Raw genomic sequence first — 13,655 nt, 5'->3', positions numbered from 1 at the left:
GCAAATACTTCAAAAATAATTAAGGGTTTTCAACTTCTTAAAGATCACTCACTTTTCCTTTGTCGTAATACCGTACGTCTTTATACACTGTACCTGTAAATTTCTTTTTCAATGGGTAGGGAATGTGGATTCAAAGCTTTTGTTTTAATCCCTTAGTTCTGCACATGGTCATTTGGTCACATGTAACAATTCTGACTAAAATTGTTTGGTAAGGAAAAAGTTATTTAAAATTCTTACCAACCAACAGAAGCTGTGCACTTTTATGAATCACTAAGAAAATCATTTAATATATAAACACAAAGATTAGCCATCTTTTTACTAGACTGACAATGTAAACAGTTCGCCACACTCTTCTGCTAAGAGTTATTTATTAATTGTTCCACAATAGTACTAAAGTTCATACCAAAGTACCAAAAGAAGGCTGAACTGACAGAATGATAAAATATGCAGTTTTTTTCAACCAAAGATCTCCTTTACCCTTCTAATTACTTAAATACTCCAGGACGTCTGTCAATATTGGAATGAATTTCATATGCTCCATTTTCCTTTAAAATCTATTTTCTTTTCTTCTCCATTCTAAGATATCCCTTAACCTTCCTTAATACTCGACTTCTGCTCATTATTCTCTTTCCTACTAATACAGAAAACACACTTTCCTCTTTGGAGTGTAAGGTCCAAATTTTTTTTCCCGTTATTTATCTAGTCTTCCCAAGAGATATTTCAACATATAGCATGCTTTACAAAGCTTATCTTACACAGTAAACTTCAACCTAGCCAGTGATACCGAGGCTATATGAAGTATAGTCTCAACGTTATTAAATCCTCATTATTTCTTCTCAGTAAAAAGGTGTGGGTTGGCATGGGTTTTCTTTCATTTTTGCCACTGAATTGTCTGAGTAGTTGACTGCAGTTATTGCACACTGTTAACACACTTCTTTGTTAACGGAAAATACTGAACTATTGTCAAGTCTAGCATCTGTGTGGTCCTTACTAATTATCAGATGAGAAACTGTGCAAAGAATTATAAATTCTATTCAACTCATTATTTGACCAGTTTATCACGAAACTACGGTTTTAATAACCTAAATGTGGTCTATAAATGCTAATTAATTAAATTGCAGATAAAGAAAAATTTAAATATCCTTAATATATGATGCTTTTTTAGTTTAGGCATTGACTTTTTATTTGTACAATAACATTTTAATATTTAGGCAGATTTCTAAGGCAGGGACACTTAACCAATTCCATAGGTAAACATTTTTTTCGGGGGAGAGGTCTTGTGAACATGTAAACTGGCTTGTAAATTTTCGTGTGCAGATATAATTTTGCTAAGGGGGGCAAGGTGGTATAGATTCCATTATCACCCAAAGAATCTATGACACCGAAAATGTTCAGCAGCACTCCAATAGGGTGATCCAAAAGTTCATCAAGAAAGTAAATATAATCTACTTAAGTTAGTCACACTCAGTCAATACTTTTTGGAAAAAGCAAAACAAATACAAAAAAGTAGAAATAATTAAAAAGTGTATCCACCCTTTATAGTAACAATCTCTGCAAAAACTACAGCTTGTGAAGATTTCTTTTTTTTTAAGATTGTTCTTGATGAGGGGTACCACAATGAATTCCAAGATCCTGTCTTTTAGCATCAGCATATGTTCATTTGAAATAATAAATACATTAAAAATATAACAGGTGGAACTGATTAACACAACATTTTTGAGGTTTCCTGAGCTATCAGGAACTCTTTATCATCTCATATAAAGTACAAAGCAGACTCGTAAACATCTCTCAAGTACCAGAAGAGATTCCATAACAAAATATTCATGGAACATTACTAACATAATCTTATGCAACGTGATGCATGGACCATATAACTACCAAAGGAGTACTGCATCACATTTAAAAAATGAAATGTTGTCATTGGGTATCATAGAAAACAAGACCGTAACACTCACAAAATGAGTCTCTAAATATGTGTTCAACTCTAAAAATAGAATTCTGAAGTTTAGAAGCTAATTTCTTCGAGTAAAGTTCTTCAGTTTAATAAAAACCTACGAATCTGGAAGCTATGGATTACATATGTCCCCATGAGGCCGTATCATTTAAACTGTCACCCAGTTTTGGCTTACACACTACTAATGGCAAATAACTGCAAAATGCCAGATACCAAAAATGAGTAAAAAGTTTTGCCTCTCATCTCATTAGTGTAATACAGAAAACTACATGTGAAGTTGAAGTATTTGTACCACTGTTTGCAATAAAAAAAATAACATTAAAAAATTTAATGTAAGTACACTTTTTTCCACACATTTCTATTCTCATTATTGAATTATCTCACAAATTACTGACCAGTAATTGCTAAATTATATTCTTGGTCCATAACTTGAATTTATACCAGCACAAAAGAAATCCAAAGTATAGCTTCCTACTTCATATCCTAATGTCTTGAAAGTAAAAACACAAATTTCAAAACGATCATATTCAGATACAGACATTCCACAGGATTAAAAAAAAAAAAAAAAAGGAGGGAGGGTGGGGCTAATCTAGAGAAATAAATCATCTGTGCAGAGAGATCAAGAAGAGTCAGATTTCAACACAGAATCAGTGAAATTCGGCTCAACATTCTCGTTCAAGAAAATGACCAAATCAAAGGAATAACCTTGTCAAGAAATTAATTTATACTTCCTAATCATATGGCCCACAAGTACAGATATTTCTTCACAGAGAAATCCATGCTATGCTTAATATAAATCATTTTAACATCTTCCTACAATACTACCGTATACCAAAGTACCAAAAGAAGTCTGAACCAAAGCCTCAAAGGCATATTTTACCCCTTTAATATTTTTACTCCTAATCCCTCACATTTGTAACCACTAAATTTCAAAGCACAATTTTCTCATGATCTTCCATCTTTCTCCTTCATCTTTAAAAATTAATGTATTTACTACCTTTTCAAATGCCTTTCCTGTATCTCCAATATTCATGTCTTAGCAATTTCTAATATTTATACTCTCAACTTTAACATTGCTAACTATGACTTAACAATACTTCTACTAAAAATGCTCATGACCACTTTCATTTGTGTCATACTGTTATTTTATTACAACCTTTTTGAGGCAAAAAGGATGCACCTAGAACCAAAAGATATTGGAATCTGATTTAAAATAAAGCCTCAATAAATACATAATCTCTCTGGAGTAATATTTAGGTCCACCAACCCGATTTTAATAAAACATGTTTTAATTTACATAGTATTATATTTTTATCCTTCCATATTATACTGCACCTCAAACACAAAGAAAATATTCTAATTTTCAAATAAATTTAGAAATATAAAATACTTAATTTTTTAAAAAAATGCAATAAAACTACAAGTCCCTAAAGTGCAGGTTACACCACTGATGTGAATATTTAATAAATGTAGTTAACAGGAAAATCTGAAAAATGTGACTGGATATTAAGTGATTATCTCCTTTCTTCAATTTTGTGATTAACAGGGCTTTTATTGGTAGTAAACTAGAGCAAACAATCAGAATAATACATATGCAGTATTCAGTACACACAATAAAAGTTAAAGAAATTCAAAACCTGTATAAAACAAAAAACTGGAGAAAAATCATACAGCTTAAGAGATACAGTGGTAAAAGTCCTCTCCATCCTTTCATTACAGCTTGGACTCTGTACCCAATAGAACTTACCGCACTTACTGAAGTAAGAAATACAAACTTTTTAGTACTGAGTGTATTTAAGGGGATTAAATACATTTTCTAAGAACCTTGCATTGACAAATAGGTCACTTTTTAGCTGATAAAGAAGACTTAAGGGAGAATAAGTGGGGAAAGGAAATTAACTAGTATTTTGTAACCATTTTTTAATAATTCTTATCTTTCCAAACACTGCTTTCATAACAGAAGTGTTTTACACTTGCACAATATTAATTACTTTATTATACATGGAAGCCTGTGGTAGGCTGATTACACAATAAGACTGCAAACAACCAGTGGTACTTTTCTGACATCAGAAGAGTACGTAAGACTGAAACATCACCAAAAGTACATAAAAAACTCATCAGCAAAAACATCAAAGTACATTAAAAAATATAATCAGAAAAAAAATACAATTGCTAAAAAGTGGTTTAGAGCAGAGCCACTGCCTATCAGTAGCTTCAAATGGCAATTAGCGTTCATAGCAAATTTTGATGACTTTACAAGACCCATGTACAATACTAATGTACCCTTTAAAAATGTACATCAAAGGCTGCAATTTCAGAGGTTCTGATGTCATCACAAATGCAGACACTCTTATCCCTCACACTAGCTATGTCACCAGTTGGAATTACAACCTTATCAATATCAATAGCTCTAAATATGTATTCTATTATACATGGAAATTTGTATAGGATTTGTTTAAAAAAGGGGTGGGGGTGTTTATCCTATTATTCAGTATTTGGATGCCACAAGGCATACAAAATGCATAATGAATTATCAGCATGTAAATCATTCTAAAATTTAAACTATCAAGATAGGGAGAAGAGAAAACAAGGAAGGCCCAGAACTCTAAGAAAGAAGATAGGTTAAGAACAAGAACCAAAAACAGGAAAAGTGTGGGTGATAGCACAGACAAGAGAACAATGTTTTAGGCCATGTATAATAAATAATGGATTCCCCAAACTGCAATGGATTATGTAATCCAACTTGGGTTCTAATACTGGAACCAATCAATCACTCGGGCTTCAACACTGTACTAGACGTCAGTAGAATCTCTTAATGGAATTACAGCCTTGCTACAGTTGTGATAAGGGGAGGGTGCTTTTTTCCTTCTTAAAGCTATCATTCCAGGCTTTGATCAAAGATCCAAGAATATTTGTTCTACCAAGCTGGAATGAATGTGGTCTGAAGTTCAGAGTACATTTAAAAGCTGCAACAAAAATAAGGTAGCCAACATCTCAGAATTTTGGATCAGCCCAGATGGAGACAGCAATTTGAAATGTTTTCGATCCCTTACTTAAATGATGAAATGTGTATCTTATCAGCCCAGATAGAGCAATTTGAAATGTTTTCGATCCCTTACTTAAATGATGAAATGTATATCATATTATCTATAAATTGGATATTCCATTACAGTGATAACGTACAGAATTCCCATGCGTTATTACACTTTCCTGAGAGAAAAGCAATTAGAATAACCTTAATCCTAGCAACAAAGTTTTTTTTGTTTTGTTTTTTTTTCCCCTAGGTTTTTGTGGTTTTTTTTTTTTGTTTTTGTTTTTTTTTTTTTTGCATTTAAAACTTTTGGGCTATTCCCTGACAATCTATACATGTAAATTTGATTGCTAATATTGTCACTTTGAATGTCAAACTATTTTTAATCTATTGATTTTGATTAAAAATCATAATACAAACAGAGCTAAAATCACGCTAACAAAATAAACTAAATATGAAAAGTTGCATTGAAAGGGCATTACATTATTCTTAATAGGATCGTGTAGAAACATTCCAATGGCAGTGTTCTCAAAATAAAACAAAATTACATTAGAAGACCCCCAGCCTGGTCACTTTTGGGACCTTACCTGTAACTCTGGCTGGTGGGTGTCTTTACTCTTGTACTACATGGCTCACTTACATCAGACATCATATTTGTATACCCTGAGAAATCTGACACTGAAGTCCTTACTCTATGGTCCACTTCTCCATTAGAGTTAGTGATAAAGGTCATTGGCACCCTGCTGCCCGACTTAAACTGAGAACCAAATGCTTGTGCAAAGTTCTCAATCTGGTACGTTGTTCTAGGCTCTATGTCTTTCTGAGGATCTATCTGGCTAGCTAACTCCTGAGATGGAATCTGAAAGCTTGTTGAGGACTCTAAGTTTTTCTGTTGTTCCTTCTGGCTAGTCAATTTCTGAGATGAGGACTGGAAGGCTGATGAAGTCTCTAAGTTCTTCTGAGAATCTATCAGGTCATCTAGCTCCTGGGAAGGTGTCAACTGTTGATGTGTAGCATCCAACGTAGATAAATAAAGACCTGGTTGAGATCCAAACAACATCCCAAAAGGAGGCTTTGGCAATGAAGATGGCAACACTGAGGTAACAGACTGGCCGAAACCACACTCCAAAGGAGACGTAGTGTATATTTGTTTTTCTGGAAATAAAGTGTGGTTGTGAAGAGGTGAGGACAAACTGACAAACTGGAAACTGGGTGCAAGAGTAAAACCTGCATTATTGGATTTTTCAAAAGCCTGCTGGAGGTATTTGGAGTATTCTTGCAACATGCTTGCTTTATCATTTGAAGGTGTTTGGGTGCCTGGGCTCAAATTTTCTTCTTGAACCAATTCTGAGTGTTCTCCTGAGGTGTGTAAATCCACTCGTGGCTCCGTTATATTAAAAGGATCCTCCTTCTGGCTTTCTGATTTGTTGGAGTACTGATCCAAAATACTTTGTAAAACCTCATCAGGAATTCCAGACTTGTCATGACAAGACTTAATTTCAGCATTTAGAGCTGAGGAGTCAATAAGTGACAATGGTGCCTCATTGTCCAAAACACTGACACCTGCAGACTGAATGACAGACTGCTGGGAGACCATGTGTCCTACATTTATAGAAAAGGCACTGTTGCTGCTGGCAGTTGGTAAATATCTTCTTTTCTTTGAAAACTGCATGGCATCATCATAATTACTACTTATTTGACCTTGCTTGCCACTTGTACTTTGGAGAAGACTAATGGTCTCCACACTATTATTTGACACTATACCAAGTGAGCCACTTGGTTTCCCAGACAATGATTTCTGTCCAACTATGTCTGGTAACGGTGACACAAAATTAAGGTAGTTTTTGTCTGCGTTCTTTCTGCTTCCTTTTTTAAAGATCACTTTTGGCACCCTTTTCTGTAACTCATCTATACCAGTGCCAATTATGCCTCCACTGGAAGACACAGTAGGCATCTCTACTGAGTAACTCTGCATGTTTATGTTATTTGAAATTTGTGACTCATTTGTCTTACCAGTCTTATGCTCCTTATTTTCAACAGCTATGCTTTTTGACTTTGTTTTTCTCCTTGAAGAACTTGTATTTCCCTGAGACAACACAGCCAGATTACCCATACTGTTATGGTTTGATGACCCAGGTTCTGCACTAGCTGCTCCTTTAGCTATGGCTTCACCACATGTGCGCCTGTGCTTCAACAATCTATCAGTCCTCGAAAAATACTGTTGGCAAGTGTCACATTTATATGGCTTTTCTCCACTATGTGTCCTCTTGTGTCTTTCCATATGGTACTTCTGAATAAACTTCATGCTGCACTGATCACATCCAAATGGCTTCTCTCTGCTGTGAATCTTCTCATGTCTCTGCAATAGGTATTTCTGAATGAAACCCATGCTACACTGGCTACACTGGAAAGGTCTTTCTCCTGTATGAATGAGGACATGTCTCCGCAGGTGATAGGAGCTTCGGAAAGCAGCACTACAGTGATCACAGATATGAGGTTTCTGACTTGGGGAGAGGATGGCACCTTCTCCATCTCCAACCAAAGAAGGTTTGGAAGATGCACTTGGCTTCCTCTTGGCTTTGATTCCCTGAGATTCTGGCTTTGGCCTCTTTGCCTTTTTGACATTAGTGTCCTGCTTTGGCTCCTCGTTGCCATGGTGGTCATCAGTCCTGCTACTGCTGCTGAGTAACACGTCGCGGTGGTGCTGGGCTGGCTGCTGCTGGGCATGCTGGTGGAGAATGCTGAGGTCCTGGATGACGCCGTGGCTCCCCCCTTCTCCGCCTCCTAGGCCTGGAGATCTCTCTTCAGCCCCAGCAAACAGTCCCCCAAAGTGGTGGTGATGATGGTGGTGGTGGGACTGCTGCTCCTCAGGATCGGTAGGTTTCTCTTGTTTGATGCTAACCAAAGACTGCAAGAATCCCCAGGAGGTCCTCTGCGAGGGGAAGGCCGCGGCTGACGCCGCCGGCTCCTTCTTGAAAGTCATGTCCGGGGCTGGCGGAGGGGGGTGCTCAGCGGCCGGGGTGGCGGAGGTAGAGGAGGATAACACGCACTGTGGGGGAGGGGCCGCCGACCCCGCCGGCCGGGTGAAGCTGGTGACCGGGGGAAGCCGGTGGTTGAACATAACCATACCCTGGGGAAAGGTGGGTTCCATCTCTGCCCTCCTGCTGCTGCTGCCGCCGCTACCACCACGGCCGCCCGAGCCGCTACCACCGCTACTGCCGGTACCACCGCCGCCACTCAGGAACCCGCTGCCGATTTTCATACCCCGGAGGAGGCCTGGCTGAGAAGAGGAGGAAGAAGGGGGAAAAGGGAGGAAAGGAGGTGGAACCGGGCCCCGGGCCGGGACCACCGCAGCACTCAGGACCCCGCCGCGCCGCCGCCCAGACCGCAACGCGCCCAGCACTAATTCCCAGCCCAGCCGGCTCCGGCACCGGCACGCAGGGTTCTGAGGCTCTTCCCTGGGGCTCGCCCTCTCCCTTCCGGGCCCACCGGCAACACTTACGGGTCCCGCCGCCGCCGCAGCCGCCGTCGCCTCCAGTTAATAAAAATAACGCCGTCCTCTCCACAATGGAATTAAAAGCCTCCTCTGTACTGCGCAGCCGCGGCGCGGTGTCTGCTGGGAACTCCTCGACCCGGCCAGAGGGGAGCTCTGCGGAGCCAGGGCGCCTGCGCCGCAGCTTCCGCCCGGCCTGCCTGTCAATCACTGGGGCGGTTGGGCGGAGGGGTGGCCCATGGCGGGAGGGGCGGGGATGTCGAGCCCCGCTAGAGAGGGGCGTCGGAGGAGGTTAGGCGTGGTTGGTGGGCTGCACTGAAGGAGGTGAAAGTGGCTGAGAGTTTTGGGGGCAAATAATGCTCAAGAGGTGGAACCCAAGGGGCGGGAAATTACGGGGACGGTACTGCAGCGTGGCGTGGGAGCTGCAGAGAAAGAGGCTGAAGGAGAAGATGGGGTAAACTGAGGACTGAATGCTGGGACTTTCTTCACTTTACAGTTTGCATTCCAGGTATTAAATCAAAATCCAAACCCATGAAGCGGGTCACTTAGGACATTCTTGATTCTAAGTTCTGCCTAAAAGCGTTAAACGTCAAATGCTCAACATTTGTTTAGAACAGCTTGCCTCTGTATCCCTCTTAGTTTTGGAAACACTTTATGAATGGGCGCTTATTTTTTGTATTTATAGGAGGAGCCTACTTTGAAACCGCAATAGAGGTACCATTGCAGGAAAAAAAAAAATATTGTCTTACTGCCAACCTACCTGAAGGCTACTGGAAAAGGAAACCACGTGTAATCCAGGTGCAGCAGTCCTGTAAAACACGCCCACATACACTCCATCATCATCAGAAGTTATTTAAATGCCCACATACCTTAGCAGCCTGTGCTAATGAGTTTGTTTGCCACGTTATATTGCTGCCTAGCCCCCTACACAGCTGCCTAGCCCCTTACATAGCAGTCCTCCTGGTACAGTGGTTAAAGCACTTGGCTGGTAACCGAAAGATCGGTTCGAATCCACGAGCCGCTCCAAGGGAGAAAGATGTGGCAGTCTGCTTTCCTAAAGATTTACAGCTTTGGAAACCCTATGGCAAAGTTCCACTCTGTCCTCTAGGGTCGCTATGAGTGGAATCGACTCAATGGCAGTGGATTTTTAACGGGAACCCCTTACATTATTTGTGAAAGATCGACCACCCACCAAACCAAACCAAACCCACTTCAGCCCAGTGAATACCGATTCGTGGCCACCCTGTAGGACAGAATAGAACTGCAACATAGACTTTCCAAGGCTGTAAATCTTTAGGGAAGCAGACTGCCACCTCTTTCTCCTGTAGAGCGGCTGGTGGATTCCAACCACTGACCTTTTGGCTACCAGTCAAGTGTTTAGCCACTAGGTCATCAGCGCTCCTCGATTGACTACCAGGCCCTTCAAAGATCTCTGCTAGGATCCATTCTCTAGGATCCAGTATAGAATGCTGGAAAATGTATGCAAAATTACGAATTCTTTCTCTTAAGGGAAAATTACAAAGTAAAATCTTAAAAGCAAAGTCAGATCAACAAAAATGAAACAAACAAATATATATTCAGTGCCTAATACATACAAGGCACTCACACGTTAAGCATGCAAAAACCTAAGCCAACAACGTTCCTAATGAAGTATACTAATGAATCACAGAATATTTTAATAAGAGAACTAGAACCATGATGAGTTTATTTATAATAGCATATTTTCTTAATGAAATTGCAAGTCAATTTTTTCACAATATTTCTAGCTAAATAACTTCTCTTAGTATTGATTACACCTCAACATAAATAAAACAAAAATCCTCACAACTGGACCAATAAGCAACATCATGATAAATGGAGAAAAGATTGAAGCTGTCAAGGATTTTTTTTTACTTGGATCCATAATCAACAGCCATGGAAGCAACAGTCAGGACATCAAACGACGTACTACATGGGGCAAATCTTCTGCAAAAGATCTCTTTCAAGCGTTAAAAAGCAAAGATGTTGCTTTAAGGACTAAGGTGCGCCTGATCCAAGCCATGGTGTTTTCAGTCGCCTCATGTGCGTTCAAAAGCTGAGCAGTGAATAAGGAAGACCGAAGAATTGACACCTTTGAATTATGGTGTTAGCGAGGAATATTGAATATACCATGGACTGCCAAAAGAACAAACAAATCTGTCTTGGAAGAAATACAGCCAGAATGCTCCTTAGAAGCAAGGATATCAAGTCTTCGTCTCACATACTTTGCACATATTATCAGGAGGAATCAGTCCCTCGAGAAGGACATCATGCTTGGTAAAGTAGAGGGTCATCAGAAAAGAGGAAGACCTTCAATGAGATGGATTGACACAGTGGCCGAAACAATGGGCTCAAGCGTAACAACGATTATGAGGATGGCACAGGACTGGGCAGTGTTTCATTCTGTTGTACACAGGGACTCGACAGCACCTAACAACAACAAATAACTTAGAAATTTCACAATTGAAACCATAAAGATTATTAATCCTTACAGACCTCTGAGCCTACCTCAAAAGCTTAAAAGACTATTTAATGAGCATTTTGAAATAACAAAAATCAGTACTTTTATAACTCCACGCAACTGCATATGAACATTCTGCCACTTAAACTGTGAAACTTCAGTCCTTTAAAGTATAGCTAAGTGTTAACAGAAAGACTGAAAATTCAAAAACTTAAGGTAGTGGTAAAATGTTAGTCAACACCTGTGAGAAATGAGGCTGTCCCTTTATTCAGGGTGTCAGTGTTTAATAGTAAGCTGGGATGCATATAAGCCAGTCCAAGCATGAAGGGCAGTAGGACACTCATATGAAAAGCCAACTTTGTTCCTCAGTTATCAAGATAAGAAACCTGTCATTTCTCTCATTCACTCTGTCAGCCTTGAGATACTCCAAGCCGACTTACCTCTGTGTTGTACACCCCATATATCAGGAAGATGAAGAGACCTTGTAAAATAAAATGGAGGGAAAAAGCTGTTAACGCTAATCATTTCAGCAGTAGAAATGCCTGAAATAAACTTTCCTGGGAAGAGACAAAAGAAGACACACTTCATCAAGGTCAATTTATTTTTCTATTTTTCAACATTAGAAGCTGTACCTTGAGCATTTATATGATAACATACCAGCACATCACTTATAGTGGCTGTGCTGTTGAATTCTTTAGAAATAAAAATACCATCCAAGTACATAGAATATTAATTAGAATAATCAATATGCCAATCTCTGAAAGATATCTGGGTAATAAAAAAATTAAACTCAGAAATGTCATCAGACTAATCACAGAAATAGCACAAAGCATCAGTATTTCTAAGCACTGATTAAAACTATAGTCACTAGAATATATTTGTTATAGTCTTCAATGGTTTAAAAAATAAAATATATGTATTATTGAAATAAAAAAAACCACTAAAGGAATAAGCTTCAGGTAATAGCTTCAGTAAGAATAGTATTAATAATAATATTTAAAATACCAATTCAGGTTAAGATAAAATTTCATATTATCAACTGTGTATGAAACTGCATACATTTGTATTATATTCTATATATAATAAAAGTTCCAAAGATCTGCTATATATTAGTCTTTAGCTTTAGGAAATGTTTAATTAATTACAAAATATAAATTAAACCTAACTCTTAAATCTAAACATAAACCAATTTTGAATGTAAGTAAAATCAATATGCTTTAAACTTGTTAGAGATAATAGGGGCAAGAAATTTTCCATGCATTTTTGCCTTGAAGAAGAAATAAAAATCTGTATTATACTATTCTTGTTAGGTACCCAGGATGCCAAATATTAGATAGAGGTTTGGACTAAAATCTGGAAATAGTTCAAATAGTTAAGTAATGTGACATTTTCAAAAGGAAAATATTACAGGAATATTTTAATATTTGTTTTGCCTCTAAATACTTACATCTTACAGATAATAGAAACAACCCTAGAACAATGAGATTGTATAAAACAGAAATCAGTTTTGTTCTTGTTAGTTTTTTTAATAGACTTTATTTTTTAGAACAAATTTAGATTTACAGAAAAATTTAGAGGATTGTACTAGTTCCCATATATCCCTCACCCAAACCAAAACTCATTGCCATTGAGTTGATTTTGACTCAGAGTGACCTTATGGGACAGAGTAGAACTGCCCCATAGGGTTTCCAAGGAGCAGCTGATGGATTCAAACTGCCGACCTTTTGGTTAGCAGGAGGGCTTTTAACCCACTGTGCAACCAAGGCTCCATCCCTCACTCAGTTTTCCCTGTTTTTAGCATCTTACCTTACTATGGCACACTCCTTGCAATTGATCTTATTCGTTTTCAATACTACCACCTATATAATTTCAGCAACTACAACTATTGAAGTACATGGAATGGCATTAATAAGAAAGATTAATGAGGGGTTTATAACAATCAAAAGATTCCATTTTGGCTATAAACCTTAAAAATTCAAGTCTTGGCAGAACTTTTTCACTGTGTATACATGATGCCCCTAAGTTCAATATCAATACTCAATTCCAGCTTTCAAGTAGCCCTCCTCAAGATCTACATAGTGCAGAATAAATTCAAGCTGTTTTGATGGTAGCCATTTCACAGGCTTCTTATTTGTCCCTATTCTAGATAATTATAGATCATTCAAGAAAATTTTTTTTCTCTGATTTGTATAAAAACTGTAAGATAACTAAGTCTTTCTTCCCCTAAACCCGTTGCCGTCGTGCCAATTCCGACTCATAGCGACTCTTTGAGTTACTATGCGTTTCTTCCCCTAGTAATAGCTAATTCTCTATTTTATTTTTGTGCTGTATAGATGTAAAATTAAGAGTAAATCACTCAATTTTTAATTCTATTTATGCGATAGGAGTATTCTGCTTTATGCAATAGATGAGTTCTTGAGTACATAAAATTTCCTGTACATTAAATTATACCACTATGATTTCTATATGAAAAGAAAGCCAGCTGTTTATAGGAAATCTATATGACACTATGAAAATCAAAGAGCCCTTCTGTAATGTTATAATCACTCCTGCAATTTACCAATTTTAAGTTTGGTTTTCTCTCAAAGAAAGTAGAATTTTTTGAAAAAATCGCATTTTTCCCCATGTCTTGGTAAACTGAGAATAATACAGAGTATGTCCCATATTTTTATTTATTGCACGTACATGTGACTTGTTA

The 13,655-nt window shown here is 38.1% G+C and overlaps 1 protein-coding gene across 2 annotated transcripts; it reads right to left on the bottom strand.

Annotated features, from left to right (window-relative positions):
• Window positions 1–634: 634 nt before the first annotated feature.
• Window positions 635–8,582, bottom strand: ZNF281 (zinc finger protein 281). Of its 2 annotated transcripts, none has more exons than XM_012555252.2 (2): window positions 8,488–8,582; window positions 635–8,265 (listed from the first exon to the last, which is right to left on the bottom strand). In XM_012555252.2, exon 2 carries the CDS (start codon window positions 8,245–8,247, stop codon window positions 5,569–5,571), a length of 2,679 nt encoding a protein of 892 aa, XP_012410706.1. In that variant the 5' UTR covers window positions 8,248–8,265; window positions 8,488–8,582; the 3' UTR covers window positions 635–5,568. The 2 variants fall into 2 exon arrangements, with proteins under 2 accessions (XP_012410706.1, XP_004375374.1); XM_004375317.2 differs by having other exon boundaries at window positions 635–8,261; window positions 8,488–8,574.
• Window positions 8,583–13,655: the final 5,073 nt, after the last annotated feature.

The sequence above is a fragment of the Trichechus manatus genome, unplaced genomic scaffold (assembly GCF_000243295.1).
Source record: "Trichechus manatus latirostris isolate Lorelei unplaced genomic scaffold, TriManLat1.0 scaffold00035, whole genome shotgun sequence".
Classification (NCBI taxonomy): domain Eukaryota; kingdom Metazoa; phylum Chordata; class Mammalia; order Sirenia; family Trichechidae; genus Trichechus; species Trichechus manatus.
This window is presented reverse-complemented; position numbering and strand designations above follow the sequence as displayed.